The sequence below is a fragment of the Typopeltis vanoorti genome, chromosome 13, assembly GCF_054136105.1.
Source record: "Typopeltis vanoorti isolate ZY-2024b chromosome 13, IOZ_Tvanoo_1.0, whole genome shotgun sequence".
Lineage (NCBI taxonomy): Eukaryota > Metazoa > Arthropoda > Arachnida > Uropygi > Thelyphonidae > Typopeltis > Typopeltis vanoorti.
The window spans coordinates 108612542-108629535 of record NC_143561.1 but is presented as its reverse complement, the minus strand read 5'-3'; the positions used below and the strand labels follow the sequence as shown (position 1 = coordinate 108629535).

At 36.9% G+C, this 16994-nt stretch overlaps 1 protein-coding gene across 3 annotated transcripts in view; it reads right to left on the bottom strand.

Moving 5' to 3' along the window:
* LOC150100462 (integrin alpha-PS2-like) overlaps positions 1-16994 on the bottom strand; it is a 511813-nt gene that overhangs the window by 370424 nt on the left and 124395 nt on the right. For all 3 annotated transcript variants that reach the window (XR_016549302.1, XM_090403279.1, XM_090403280.1), the window contains exon 9: positions 6280-6386. Coding sequence is in view for 2 of the 3 variants with exons in the window: in XM_090403279.1 (XP_090259405.1) it covers positions 6280-6386 (107 nt within the window). In the remaining variant the exon portion in view is untranslated. The remainder of the gene's footprint in view (positions 1-6279; positions 6387-16994) is intronic.

Here is a 16994-nt window from a genome sequence, read left to right as displayed (position 1 = left end):
TAAAGAATTGGAGCTCTGGGGATTTCTTCCCTCAAGACCCTTGGAGGATCTTGAGGGAAACTGTCAATGATTTATAATTCTTGAGTTATAATAATCTAATAGGACCATTTGTTTGATAGTTAACAATCCTGTTGAAGAGATATCTCAGAGGAATAAATTTTATGTGCTTGTCTGAAGGAGCACATAAAAAATAGATACTGTAGATTTTATAATTCTGCATTTTTGAGGTAGATGATGTGCAAATGAAATTATTATTATTAATACATGACACCTCCAGGGAGTACAAAGACTCATCGAGGGAGGGCAACTACTCCACAACTTTCCGTCTCCACCACTCATTCCACCAACTACTTTTGTCATCTACACCAACGCCATCTACTGCCGACCACCACTACTAGTATTTTCACAGACAGTCACAAACATCCATGCTCAAGGCGGGATTCGAACCTGCACCCTTTTGGCTAGAGAGCAGATACGCTAACCACTCGGCCAACCAGGGGGCAAATAAGAATATAGTGACCCATAAAAGTTGGTTTAAGGTAGACAGAAGTTGAAAGTAATCCATCAAATTCTCATTTGAGGTACACATCTACAAAAAGATATTCTTCCTATTTTTCCTGATGATTCTTTTAAAATAAATTTGATTCAGAAATGTAAATTTATTAATGCTTTTTGTAGAAAGAAAAGGAGCTCTGATACAGTGCCTCAAAACAGTAAAAGCATCATACACACAGAATAAATTATTTCTTTATCCAAGAAATTATATTCTTGTATAAAGGGACTAGGGGTGCTTAAGAGTCAAAGCTTACGGATACTGGATACTGAATGAACGACACTGAATATTCAGGAAATGCTAATCAAGGAAAAGAAGTCATACCCATAGTATTCAACACTAAATAAGAGGCTAATCTTCTTGAATGGTAGGCAGTCTCAAGTAGAGTGATGTGGGCAAATATGAGAATGGGGAAATGGACAATGAGACTTTTTTTGTGCCTATGGTCCCACAGAAGGTCCTACTAATGTAGAAGTGGAGGAATGTTTTGAGGCTTTAGAAAAAGCAACTGACACAATGAAAAATGAAAAGTTGGTCCTTGTTGGGGATCTAAATAGCAGATTAGGAAATGATTGTTAGACATACAAAAAGTATTTTGGGAAAATTTGGAGAAAAAAAGCAAAGCTAATAACAACGGCAAATACCTGTAAAACTCTATGTAGCTTGGAAATACCAAAGTGCTTTATATTGATTTTTACAGAGGTCAAGTGTCATGAGAACTGTTAGAAAAATAACCTTGTATGTCTCTATATATTTTATGCTAAATAATAATGTAAATAACCCTATGGGAATTGACTGTACTTACTGCTTTAACAAAAATTTCTAGAATGTCAAAAACAAAGGCAATGCTTTGGCACCGGAACTTTGTATAATAGCTCTACATAAGAGCATAAGAAAGTTGTTTATGATTTAAGCGTATGAGAAAGTTGTTTGTGAGCTATGCGTATAAACACCTTCAAAGTCAGTGTCAAAGAGATCGGAAACATACAGACAAGTTTCCCCTGCCCGACAAGGTAGGATTAAAGGAGTGCATGGAGGAGAAGAAAGAAAGGGTCAGTCTTAACAGAAGATCAAGGAGTCATGCCGAATTCTTCGGGGTTACAACCCTTCGTGCAAGGTCCCAAAGAATGTGAAATAAAAAGGGACTGAGATGAACATCGGGAATTATTGGGGATGGCAGTTAGAACCAGAGATCGGCAGTTAGAGGCAGAAAAGTCAAGAATAGGATCCAGAGGACCAAACGTTACAGCGATATTCGCTGTCCTGCCTGTCATGCGCTGACAGGCAGGACAGCGAATATCAGAATTTCAGAACACAAGGATTACATCCGTTTTCACAAATACAGCCATTCTGGTCTTGCAGACCATGCTCTGGATACATGCCACAGAATACGGTGGAAGAAAGCTACAGTAATACACCATAGCAAGTACAAATTCGAAAGACTATTTATGGAATCAGCCTCAGCCCTAAGAAACTCTCCAAACCTCAACAAATTTAGTTGCATCAGACTGCCCCAAATTTGGGAGGCTTACATCAGCAGACCTTCAGCCCAATGGCCAAGAACACCTACTTAGCCTGCTAGGGGGGGGGGGACGATCAGAACTTTTAGGAGAACAATAGCTTCATCACGTCACTCTCAGTTACTGTGTTGTAGTGCCTACGTGCACGTGCCTTTTTTTTGTAAGTTCCTTTTGAAGATGGCAACGTGACATTGCCGAAATATCGGAAATATTTATTAAAGTTTAATTTAATTTATATTCATATCTGCGTTGTCGATTCTTTAAGTGTGCTATAATCCCTCCCTTAACAAACCCATGCTGATAACCATAGGAAATACTGCTGTTAACAACCCATTTCTGTATCCTACTTCTTACCAATCTCTCCAGTACCTTCACTACAACTCCACATATACAGACTGACCTATAATTTGAAGCTACAGTCTTATCACCACTTTTATGTAGTGGAAGAATTTTACCCTTCTGCCACTCGCTTGGAATAATATTAAATAAAAGTTTCTAATTCAGTGGAGAGTATGAGTAGGATACAGAAATGGATCGATAACAGCAGTATTCTCTGTGATTGTCAGTATTAGTTTGTTAAAGGGAGATCATGTTTTACCGTACAGATGCAACTGGATAACAGACTATTGAGATGGATCAGTGACTGACTGTCAGATACATATCTGAAAGTAGTACATGGAGTGTAGTATCTCATAAGACATGATATGCAACTGTTTGCAGATGATGCAGAAGTGTTATGGCCTTACAGGAGGACTTGAATAAATTGTACGAATGGGCAAATAAATAGAACTGTCAGTTCAATGTTGGAAATTGCTAGGATTTGAAATTTGGTAAGCACCAATGAGATGCAAAGTATGCATTTGGTGGAGAAACATGGAAGTAAGGAGAGGCAAGTAAATGGAACTGTCAGTTCAATGTTGGAAATTGCTAGATTTTGCAATTTGGTAAGCGACAATGAGATGCAAAGTATGCATATGGTGCAGAAACTTTGAAGTAAGGAGAGGATATGAGAGACATGGGCAAATTAAGATACACAAATAATGTTAACTGATACACCCAATAAGAATATCACAATATTCCCTTTATCAAAATTTATTGCCAGCCTATTAAAACCATTAGTGAAAACATCAAGATCAAAAACATCTTATTGGATATCATCTACAAGATTATTATTACAATTATTACAAAACTCCTCTAGATGTTCTAGACCTAATAAAATTAATTGCCACAGCTAATTATTTTAAATTTGAAAACAACTTCTATATACAAAATTTTTTACTCCAAATACGCATTCACGCATATAATACACAACAGTCCCCAAAGATTTAAATCAAGAAATTACTATTTAAAGAAGGTTTTCTTAACCTGAACCTGCTCACAAAAAGTAATGAACTACATAAAACTGATGCAAAGCTTCCACCTCTAGAGATAAAGGAAATTATAACTTTGCTATTATAAAATTTCCCTACATAAGAAATGTATATCAAGCTATAAAACATATATTTAAATATTCTGATTATAAGGGTGTCTTCATGAGTCATTCTGAATTATCAAACCATCTAAAAACTAAAAAGAAAACATCCATGAACCTCTAGTGTTGCAGTGTTGTTTATTGCTTTCCCTGCCAACTCAACTGCAATGCTATCTACTTTGGGTTTTGATCTTTAGATTCCCTTTTATATGGTGCAATTGCCTTGTGCCTAACCCTGACAATTTCCACACAAAAAAATATAAAACAAACTAACCAAACTTCTAAACGCACAACCATAGAAATGGATACACATATCCTCAAAATAGAAAGTGACAACTCTCAACTTTCAGAATATCAGAGGCTATATCAAAAATGCATTGCAACACTGTTAATATACACTGCCCCTACATTATTCCTGAGGTTTGGGAACTCCATAATATTCATATGCATACAAAATCTTTCACCTATCAAAACATCATGGATCACTGAACTGAAACAGCATACAGAGGTCACCTGGTTTGAAAACCAGGTGATCAAATCTGTGCACAGTAGTCCATATGTGGCCTAATCAGAGCCTTATACAATGGAACCAGAATCCCCTTACTTCTACAAGTCAGTGTCCTCCATATCACTGCCAGAATTCATTGTGTTGTCCTCACAATTTTGGAAATGTGTCCTCTAAATTTTAGATCCTTATCCATCCCAAGATCTCTTATTTCCTCCATCTCCAACAATATATCCCTACCAAGATTAAATTTTACATCCTATCATTTTTTCCAACTTTTACAACCTCACATTTTGCAACATTGAACAGTTATCCCCACTCCCATGCCCATTCACTCAATCTATTCAAGTCTTCTTGTCTGAAGAGTCATCATTTGAAGATTTAAATATCCCCATTCAAATCTTCCCCAATATAATTAACATATAGGTTAAACAGCACTGGCCCTAAAATATGCCCTAAAATAGGCACACCACTAGCGAATTTCCTCTTCCAAAATATTGCTTGCCCATATACTTGCTTGACATATATCAGACAGTTAGTCCCCAATCTAATGCACCAGTCTAATATCCAGTCCAATCTGCTCTAGTTTGAAAATCAACTTATCTTGTGATAATCTATCAAAAGTATTTGCCCAAGTATACTACTGTATATCCATCTCTCACGTCCAATGCTGATGTCATTTTATTGTAATAAGTAAGCAGATTACTAAAATATAATCTCCCTTTAGCAAATCTGTGCTAACAATCAAATATAATACTATTGTTGTCAACTCAAGTCTGGATCCTGATTCTCACCAGCCTCTCCAACACTTTAATCACAACACCTGACACACAGGACTATAATTTGATGCTTGAGTTCTGTCACCTCCTTTATGAAGTAGTACAATCTTGCCTTCCTTCTTTGGAACTTGACCCAATATAAGACTCGTATTAAACAAATATGTCAAGGGAGATGTCAACTCCTTGGCACATTCTTTCAAACTACTTGGTGATATCTTTTTGATGATATATCAAGTCCCACAGCCTTATTAACATCAAGTTTGCTTAATTCTTCCTATACCTCTTCCAAAAACAACTGAATGCAAAACTTTGATGCCTATGATTACCTTGCTCCATTCTTTATCAAGGATGAAATAATCTATTACTGATTTTTGTTCCCCATCCTAACCATATCTTGTAATTTTGCAGCTTTGTCTTTTCTGAAACCAGCTGTTTCCAATTTAAGATAATTTCTGATGCAAAAATCTAAACACCTCATTTGTTTAACCAAAATCAAATGGGCCTAAAATTTTTTTCTATTCCTGTTCTTCTCTAACCTGTACATTAAGATCTCCTAAAATGATTACGCTCATATTCCGAATAACACCCTCCAGCTGTTCCTCAAATAATGTATTTTCTCTACATCTAAACCTTGTTGTCGTGCATATACCAGATAAGCGATTTGCTTGCCATTACACAAATACAAGCCTCGTTATTCATTTCCTCTAATTCCATCACACTATGAGTCTATCGTTCACTTCTTTCATCATTTACTAATGATAAAATCAACACCATTTTTTTATTGGCCATTTGCTCCTTTCTAAAACAAAACAGTCTCCTCTTAAATTCTTCCTTCCTTGCTTTTTCCATTTTGAAGTTATACCCAAAAAAAAGCTCAATAAGCTCATACCCAAAACATCTGATTTGCTCTCTATCATAAGACACATTAACTCCTCTTTACCTATGTACATCAATATTTCAAGTGTTCCTATTCTCAGTTTCCTTTCCAGTGCAGGTTGTTTACCATTTAAATCCATCCAGCTTTGATTCCTTTATTTCTTTTTAACTTCAATAAATTCACTGATGACTTGTAGGGCATGTTGCAGCTTCAACCTACCAGGTAAGGCAAACAACCAGGAGAAGGCAGAACTTCCACAAAAAGGAAAGATTACTCCCATTCCTCGAAATATTCTAATAGTATTGGATGGGGGAGGGGAAGGAGCAAGAAGGAAAGAAAGAAAAAAGAGTAGTGACCAGTCTACAGATAATATAACAGATGTATATTGCATGAAGTAAGGCATGGTCCAGCATCAGGTACCTCAGGTTCACCACTCCCGTACTCACTAAAGTGAGCCCTTCAAGTCACATGTATTATTATCATTCAAAATATTAAGCATATGTAACAATTCATGGAGCAAAAATTTTCATATTCTGTAACACAAACCAGTAAATTTAGTCATTGGAATATCTACCCATCTCCACTGACATCAGTCACACAAAGCGAATGGCCAAAATATGATCCTAACTGCTCTCCAGTGATGTTTTGCAAAATGAACAAGGTAGAATTAAAAATTACAACCTAAATAAGGAGAAAAAAAAAGAAATATAATCAGTTATATTCCTTAAAGGAAAATACAAATTATACATTAAACAAAATCATTCACTAAATCTATCAAAGCATTTCAACAAAATCACATGTGCAGTCAAAATAGTCACAAACTATGGAACAAAATGTAACATAAGATACATGTTATGATCTGTACAGAGGCTGAGCTCATTATAAATCATAAGACAATGTGCATTATCTTGAAGATATAGCGCACTGGTGAAATTCCCATTCACTCTAGTAACATATTATACTTAACCACTACTTTCCATGAAAATGAAATTCTACTTTTTGCTCACTTATTCACATGACTATTGGTATGGATGATTTTGTTCTGTCATTACCTATTGCCATGTACAATCCTCAACATCTGATAGAATACTCTCACCTACTTAAGTCCCAACGATATCACTTTTTCTATGTGTAAAACTCTGCGAAGTATATTCCCTCAATCAATCCTCAGACTAAACATTCCAACATTACAAGAATGTTTTAGCCATTCACTCTGGATGCTCTAGTTTTTTCATCACCCAGATATTCAGATGACCAGATCTGTGCACCCTATCACCCATCTTGGTGTAATGTTGAACCAATACAACACATTTCATTTAAGTATATAACTGATAGTTGGCTGTGGTTTAGTCCATGTTGTGGTATATCAGAGTATATCTGAGTAGCTTATTGAGCTTTTCAGTTAATATCTCATATTAAGATCTGAGATTTTTTTTTAAATAACTCAGGAGATTGAGAGACAGATAAAATTCGAAAAATAACAAATAATATCAGCGTAAATTTAGGTATTGCATGACTGTAACAGTGTGTAAAATATTATGATTTGCAAGCAGTACATACAAATCTACATTATAAATAAAAATTATCTCCTAAATAAATTCTTATTCAATGAAATCTTATTCAGTTTGTTGCACATGCTGAATTATTATTCAGTAATAGGGACTGATGAGATATCAGCCTGGGTGCTAAAAGAGTGTTCAACTGAACTGGCTATTCCTTTAACTAGGCTATATAATTTGAGTCTCAGAAAAGGGAAGATTCCACAGAAGTGGAATTTTTTTTTCATAACCAACAGATTAAGAGACAGATAAAATTCAAAATTAATAACAAATAATATCAGTGTAAATTTTAGGTATTACCTGAATTTAGGTAATCTTATTGCTCAAGGGTTGTAAAAAAAAACAAAAAAAAAACTGATGCATTTGACTATTGACCTAACAGTATCTTTGGAGCAATGGTGAATATTTTGGAAAAGTTGGTTAGGGCTGCATTCAGAAATGGTCTGACAGAGAATCTCTATGAAGGTCATGTTTTAGCAACTAAAATATCCCATCATTGTGCTGCTATGATAAGAAGTACTCTAACATGCAAGAATAAGGAAGTGGTTGTGCCGCTGTATAAGGCACTGGTCAGACCACACTTGGACTATTGTGCTCAGATCTGGTCACCTGGCTTTCAATGTGATGTGGAGACATTGGAGAGGGTCCAGAGACAAGTGACTAAGACAATATAAGGAGTTTGGAATGCTGGCTATGGAGAGAGGTTGAAGAGATGTGGATAGCAGAGTTTGGAAGATAGGAGGAAGAGGGGTGATATGATAGAGACATTTAAGTTAGTAAGAGGATTTTATCAGATTAATCCAGAGAGGATTATCAAAACAGTAGAAGGTGAGAGGGGAAGAACCAGAAGTCGTTGCTGGAAGTTATGTAAAAGTGTGGTGAGGAAGGATGCGGGAAGTAGTTTTTTTACACAGAGAACTGTCATGTTAAAGATACCAAGCAATTTTAAACCTGGTTTTACTCCATTTTTTCCAAGTAAGCAAACAGACAAAATGTCAAGTTTGCGCCTGCAATTTATGCAAGACTAGCTGATCCCACAGGTAGTGCAAGACCAAGGCAACTCGTGGTAGAGGTGGAGCAAGCTCTAATCACTAATCTTAATATTTACCCTTAATGCCAAAACACATCTCCAAGAAGGGGATGTATGATGTTTTGTATTAAAGGCAAGGGGCCACTACCCAGACCGGTTTCGACCTTTATTCTCATCAGTGGGGAGCCAGGCTAGAAATACCAAGATTTAGTAATGCAGAGCTTGTAAGTATTTTACCAAAACGAGTTACCATAAGGTGTGATAACCTTATTAAATAAAAATCTCAGGAGGAGATATAGATGTAGAAAGTATTTTTAACTTGGGTATAGTTATGTTAAAGATACCAAGCAATTTTAAACCTGGTTTTACTCCATTTTTTCCAAGTAAGCAAACAGACAAAATGTCAAGTTTGCGCCTGCAATTTATGCAAGACTAGCTGATCCCACAGGTAGTGCAAGACCAAGGCAACTCGTGGTAGAGCTTGCTCCACCTCTACCACGAGTTGCCTTGGTCTTGAACTACCTGTGGGATCAGCTAGTCTTGCACTAATTGCAGGCGCAAACTTGACATTTTGTCTGTCAGGCTTACTTGGAAAAAATGGAGTAACACCAGGTTTAAAATTGCTTGGTATCTTTAACATAACTATATCCAAGTTAAAAATATTTTCTACACAGAGAACTGTCAATGAATGGAATGCATTACTAGAATGTGTTGTTAATGCAAGGAGTGTTAAGGATTTTAAGATTCTATATGATAAATATGTTGCCAGGTGAATGAACTTCCCACGATGAGTCTACTGGCTCCATGGAGGGTGTAATAATAACTTGCTCACATTCTATAATAATGTTACAACTGAGCTAGACAAGGGGAATGGATACACCATGATACTTTTAGAGTTTGCTAAGGTTTTTGACAGACTACAGCATGGAAGACTGTTGCATATATTGAAAAATATGAATTTAGATTATAAAATATTAGCATGGATAAGAAGATGGCTGATTGACAGATATCAAAAAGTGGTAGACAGGGGAAGTGAGTCTGCAAGATTTAAGGTAACCGTTGGTGTACCACAAGGATCAGCTTAGTCCACTGTTATTCAATCTGTACATTAATGACATTGGGAAGGATTTGAAAGGCAACATACAGCTGATGATGAAAAAACAGGCAGGGTAATCAGGAATGCACTGATATGCAGTAATTGTAGAATGATCTGAATAGGCTGGAATTGTGGGCATGAGAAAATGGATACCAGTTCAAAGTAAGTAAATGTAAGGTGCGATTAAACATCCAATGTCATATTATAGTAATGGGATTATGCTAGAAGATACTGATCTGACTGAGGATCTTGGAGTGTTAGTAGATGGGAAGTTGAAATTCAGGGCCCATAGCAAAGATTGTAAATACAATGCAAAAGATAATTGCAATGTCAAAACGAGCTTTGACATGTAAAGATAAGGATGTTATTTTGCCTTTTTATAAGGCCTTGATAAGACCTCACTTGGACTATTGTGCACAGGTGGCTGTGGTGGCTTGTCCACTGCAGATAGCACTTGCAGTTGACTCCCTGTGCTTCTATTTCAGTATGGTATCACTGATTGTTGACCTGGGATGGCCCAATTTGTCAGCAATTTGCCCAACAGATAGGCCTGCAACTTGGCATCATATCACAACACCTCTTTCAAAATTTGTCAGTTCCCTTCTCACAGTCATTTCACCTGGACACAGTTGCACTGACTTGGGAGCATCATATTCATCCAAATTCATCCTGCTACAAACACGCCACTTGTTACATGGCAGGATGCACCTTGCTCATGGGAGGGGGGGTCCACTGACTTCTTTCCAAGTAGTGTATATTTTCATAGGAAATATTTGCATATCTCAAGGAACTGGTTAGTATACCAGTATATATAAGGCACTGAATTTTCTCTGCAACATAGTACTGTTCTTCTTTTAATTTTTGGTTTTATTTTACTGAAAGTAATACTTAAATTGCATTTGATTCATCACCTAGCAAGATGAGAAGAAAACTGGTGATATTAAACATTATTCAACAGTAAATTGAAATTATAAAAAGAGATCAAAGGGGAAATTCTAAATTCATCACTGAATGTTAGCTCTGCTTTTTCATGTCACTCCCACCTACAAAAGATTATTAATCAAACCTAGAGTATATTTTGTACCATGGGTGGGCTAAGGATTTTTTTTTTTTATTTATCATTATATATATATATATATATATATATGTATATGTGTGTGTGTGTGTGTGTTATTTTGAATTTTTTTCAAATGTATTTTCTACATAATCTGGAAACCCTGCTCAGACCAAACTGAACCTATTCAAGTCACTTCAGGCATCAAACAATAAGGGTGATGATCTCACAACGGTGAAAAAATTCATCTCCCACCTAAGGTGGGAGATGAATTGCAACATATCTATCTTAAATCTACATGCACTCTACTTCTATTTATGAATCTCTCACTCTAAGTAATATAATAAAAAAAATTCTCATTCTCATTCAGCATAATCTTGTGCTGAATGAGAATGAACCTTTTATTAGTACTAAATTCAACTATGAAATGGTCACTTTTGGAGAGTATGATAGGTTCATAAGTTTACTTTGCTGTATGCAGAAGTGACCAATGGTAAGGAAACATTTACAATACAATTTCTTGGCTTTTGACATTTTTCATTGTTCTTTTAAAAAGGCATCATAATTCTAAATTTGTCATTTTTCCTCCTTGCCCAATGTATCTTAGATCATGTGGATTCATTCCAGTGCAATTTTCCAGAACAATCCATGGTCATTTCAACTGCAGAGGAAAAAAAAAACACCATTTCTGTTTTATTATAGTGATTACTTAAATAACTTGCATGATTCTCCCAATTAATTTAGTGCATCCACTCACATGCTATTAAGCAGCATACATTAAAATCAGCAATTTTTCACGTGTCATTTTTTTCATTGGTTGCAATACATAAAGAGATTAGGCAAATTAAGATAATTAGAAATGAAGTGCATATCAGGAGTAGCACATAGCTAGTTACTAGTGCCTTTGGCAAATTCACAGCTATGTGCTTTCTTTCAGTGTGATAATTTTCACAAAATATCATGCTACTAGCATCCTTCGGACACCGACCAAACCATAGCTTTCCTACCTCTGCATATAGATATGTCTCTCAGCCTTAAAGGAAAAATGTTCCTAATATAACACTCAAAATTTCTCATGATATTATTATTATTATCCCAAGACCTCATGGAGTCAAAGACTCATCTAGGAGTTCCTTTTGTCATACACACAGCTCATCATACTGTGCCTTAAACACACTCAAATTCTCAGCAGACACCACATTCTCCAGCAAGGCATTCCAATCATTCACAATTCTTCATGAAAAAAACCTTCTCACTTCCCTGCTCACACCTTCCTTATACAGCTTCCAGGGATATTCTCTGGTTCTCCCCTGATCTCTCACCATTTTCTGTAAAACCTCTCCAACACTGATCCCATAACAACCCCTTACTAACTTGTAGGTCTCTATCATATCACCCCATTCCTCCTATCTACTAGACTCTGTAAATTGCATCTTTTCAACCGTTCCTCATATTCGACATTCCAGAGATCAGAAACTACCTTATTCAGTTGCCTCTGACCCAAAGGAATGAAGAGATCTTCATCTTTTTGAAAACCAGGTGGCCAAATCTGTGCACAGTAGTCCATGTGTGGCCTAATCAAAGCCTCATACAATGGAACAAGAATCTCCTTACTTCTACAAGTCAGTGTCTTCTTCATCACTTCCAGATTCTTTGTGTTATCCTCACAATTTTGGCAATGTGTCCCCTAAATTTCAGATCCTTATCCACTATCACTCCAAGATCTCTTATTTCCTCCACCTCCAACAATATATACCCACCAATCATAAATTCTACATCCCATCTTTGTTTCAAAAATTTCAAAACCTTACATTTTGCAATACTGAACTTGCATTTCCATGTCCATTCACTCAATTTATTCAAGGCCATAACATTTTCTCTACTCTTCATAGTTCATCCCAACTTTGCATCATCTGCAAACAACTGAATATCCCCATCCAAATCTTCGCTAATATCATTAAGATACAGGTTAATGATATTGGCGAAGGTTCAACCCTAGTTCCACCAAAAATGTGTCAAAGAAAAAAAATTCAGCTTACTACATGAGGAGCCTATGAAAAACTTCAGCTTCATACTCTGCCTATACCAAAGCACACACATTTATTTGATGTGACTTCTCCATGCTTAACTCGGGCCATTTCTTTTTCTCCTTATTCATCTTAGAACCTTCAGATCCAACTCTTTTCCCTTGATCCCAGGTCATCCCCTTACCTTTTTGCCTGCACATGCATTCATATCCTCTTGGAGCATCTACCTTTCTCACACTGTGTTCCTCTGTCCAGCCTGAGCCTCCATGTTTCCCTATCCATCTTGCACACATTCTTTATACTCATGCCGCTCACTTCTTCAATCATAACTACCTCTTCAATCTCTCCTGTCTTACTCTCCCATTCTTCCACATCACTTCCCACTTGATCAGATTCATTCTCTGCACTTATTTCTCTACCTTCCAGCAGCAGCAGTCTCTCCAAGAGACTCACACCCAAACCACTCAAACGCAGTCCATCGCTCCTATACAGTTCACTTCGTCCTTCAAACTCATTCCACACATTAACAAATGCACTCCTTTCTCCTCACACATTTCTTCTAACATATCATTTGTAATCCTTGCTCTCCACCTCATCTCACCACTGTTATACCTGGGCAACACAATTACTACCTTTCCTATCAACACTATTCTCTTCTATCCATCTCAACAACAGTCAGTAATAACCAATTCCATGAGGATTACAAAAACCAGCCAAGGGTGCGGGGGGGGAGTGACTTGGTTGGTAAGGGTAGCAAAAGTGAATGCCAAGAAAAGTGAATTCTGATTGAAAATAAGTGAGTTTATAAACAGTTCAGGAAAACAGTGTTTCCATTATAAACAGAGCAAGTGATATTGTTTCTTGTTTACTAAATAGATATGTGTCATATAACACAAGTTAATGACACAGTTTAGTAAAGAAGCTGAATACTGATATGTTTGCCAAGTAACTTTTGTTTGCAGTTATTCAATGAGTATTTGACTCCAGGAGAGTCACCGTGATGAACACATTGTAACAAACTGAATAACTAGTTTGAAGTGCCATGGTGCTTTTATAAAAATGGAATGCTGATTGAAAATAAGTGAGTTTATAAACAGGTCTGGAAAACAGTGTGCTTCCATTCTAAACAGTTCAGGAAAACCATGTGTTTCCATTATAAACGGACTAAATAGAGCAAGTGATACTGTTTTTGTTGTGATAAATATTTCTCCCTGCTTTGGGAATCTTTTAATATCGAACTTCTTTTGTTTGTTTGTGAGAAAGCCATTATACCAAAAATGTTACTTACTACATTTTTTTGTTGAACTAGTGTAAACGAAAAGCTTCAGTGATTCTATTTTAATGTAACAACAATGCGGAAAGCATTTATTTGCCCCAAGATTAGTACTTCCAGGAAGCATTCCTTCAGTTGTGATTATTATTATTATTATTATTAAGTAATACCAGCTTTATGATGATCCACTCATACAAAGCTTTTTAATAAGACCAATGTCCATTTGCCAGACGCTGCATTCATCCATAGAATGGTTTTAGCACTCCCTGTGAATCAATCGATGTGCAATAACTGACTGTTTACAATGTTTGTTATTCACTACATCTCTTTGTGTTTCACTGTGAATTGGAAACTGTTTGTAACTATTATTTTACTTTATTGTTGTTAATAATAGCAGATAAAATTCAAAGTAAGGGTACTATTGCCTCTCGTGAAAAGAAGATGTGTAAACTTAATCCATTACATACTAAGATTAAAATAATTAAATTTAGTGATAATGGGGAATCGTACACTGAGAGAGGCCACAGGCTAAACTTGCCTTGCACTACTGTTAGAAACAAGTTTAAAAAAATAGATAAGTTCTTAGTCAAGCAAAAAGTGCTATACTAGTCAATACTCTGGATCTCTATATGAGCAGCTCTTCCAAATACACCACAGCGATCACCTCTCCTTTCAGCAACTCAGGTCACAATCTTGTACAAGTCTCCTCACTCACAAAATGCTCCTCCTCCTCCAACCACTCCCGATTATGCATCCTCTGGTACCACAAAGGAGCCAACTGGGATGACTTCTGGAATTTCTACACCTCCTTTCCTTAGTCTAACTATTGCTTCCAATCACTTGACCCTAATATCTGCTGTGAGCAAGTCATAAAAATTATTCTCACTGGTAAGTAGGTCTTCATTCCCCATCCAACCCATAATCCTCATGTGCTTTTCAAGTCCTGGTTCAACCAAAAATGTGTCAAAGAAAAAAAATTCAGCTTACTACATGTGGCTCCCATGAAAAACTTCAGCTTCATACTCTGCCTATACCAAAGCACGCAACATATACAAATCAGTCATCAGCAGATCCAAATCCAATTTCATAAAGGCCACCAGTAGAAAACTCACCTTCTGTCCAAATGGAGGCTGTGCGTTCTGGTCACTTGGTAAGGCCGTTGGATGCAACTTCTGCTCTCCTGCACTTTCACCCCTCTCTCTCATCCTGATGGCATCATTGTTACTTCACCCAAAGATAAAGCTGACTCCCGACATCATTCTTTTCCTCAAACTACTGCATACATGACCAAGGTAAATCACCTCCTACCATACCTGAATTCAAGCACTGTATGCCTCCAATAGTTTTTCGACAAAGTCATGAGAAAACTACTACACAACTTGGGTACAACAAAAAAGTCTTCTATTCCTGTGAATCTCTCCAATTGTTCTTAAGAGATAACATCCATCTTGCATCATTTCTATAACAGATGATATATATCTGGTACTTATCTCAATGCTTGGAAGCAATCTCATATCCATCTTATTACAAAAAAGGGTGATAGAAGTCTACTGTCAAACTACAGTCCAACTGCCATCATCCCTATCCTCTCCAAAATGATGGAGAATGTCCTCAATAGCCAACTCCTTCACTGCCTAGAGGCCCACCGATTAATCAGTGACTACCAGTATGGATTACGTCAGTCAAGAACCACAGCCGATTTCATAGCTTATGTAGACCGGACATGTACTATGGAAAGGTTCGGAGAAACTTGTGCTGTCACCTTAGATTTTTAAAAAGCTTTCAACTGTGTGTGGCATCCTGGTCTAATAAACAAAATGCCATCCTTTTTGTCTCCCTGCTACTCTCCATAACTGGGTAGTCAGTTTTCACTCTCTCATTGTTCTCTGCGAGTTGTGGTAGATGGATCCCTCTCTTCGAGCTTCACCACCAATGCCCGAGTGCCTCAGGCGGTTTCCTATCACCTACTCCCTTTCTCTTGTACATAAATGACCTACTCACAATAACCATTATTCTTCTCCACAGTTTTGCAGGCGATAGTACTCTTTACTCATTCTACTTATTTGGCAAACCATGCAGTATTGTGACATCCCAGGCTACAAGATCTACAACTAGTGCCTTAAACATTGATGAATGCACTATCTATCAATGAGGGAGAAGACAACCTTGTTATGTTCAATGTCACCAAAAAGTCTCGCCTTTCCTCACACAAAAGAGATCTCAGCTCACTTAACCTTACCCTCAGTAACACACAAATCATCAGCTCATATGATCAGATCTCTTTGCTTGGATGAACATTTACCTTCAGTCTCTCCTGGTATAAATATAACATCAATAGCCCGTTCAGAATCCAAGAAACCTGGTATTCTCTTTTGTTCAAGAGCCTATTTTACATCCAACTCTTCACCATATACAAATCTGCTCATATGTTTGGGGTGGTGCACCTACAGACACACCAATCTCTAACTCACAGACACAGTGTTTCAGCACTATCTATCCTACAGGTACTTCCATGGGCACTGTTCCAGTGGGTTGGCAACCATCATTCCTCCACTTTCTGTGGCACTTGTTAATACAAGAGCTGTAGCTGCCCATCACCCCTTTACTGTGCATGGAGAATGTGTGTGCATGGTTCTGCACACATGCCGAACCTGCTTCTATTCATCCTCTTTTATTCTGTCTCCACCTGTCATCTTGAACAGCCTTCCCCAAGAAGTATTGAAAAATAACTACAAGCTGCAATTTTTAGAGAGAGAAAAAAAAATAGAAAAAATAGAGAGGAAAAAAATAATCAGTTTAGTCCTCACCTGCACTCCACACATGGCACTGATGTGCTTAGCGGTCCCTCAACCTCTCATGTATGGTATCAATATAAAAAAAAAAAAAAGATACTAGTTATTCATAAATGTGGTAATCTTTTGACGAGATGGAAAAACTTTTAATGTTGTAGATTGATGACCAAACAGGTTGGCGCATTCTCTTAAGCCAGATTAATCAGAATAACTTTTACATTTGCAAAAATTATTCTCAACTTTTTTTTGCATAACTGGATCAAACTAGTACTTTATTTATGTCGTTCATACATATATACTGTATGAACGACATAAATAAAGTACTAGTATTACTGTATTATCATTTTCAGACCTCCCTAGAGTCAACCACTCATTGCGGAAGATGTTATGAATGCATTCACTCTCTTCACACCACCACACTTCTAGGGGATGCATTCCAACTAGCCACAACTCCAGAC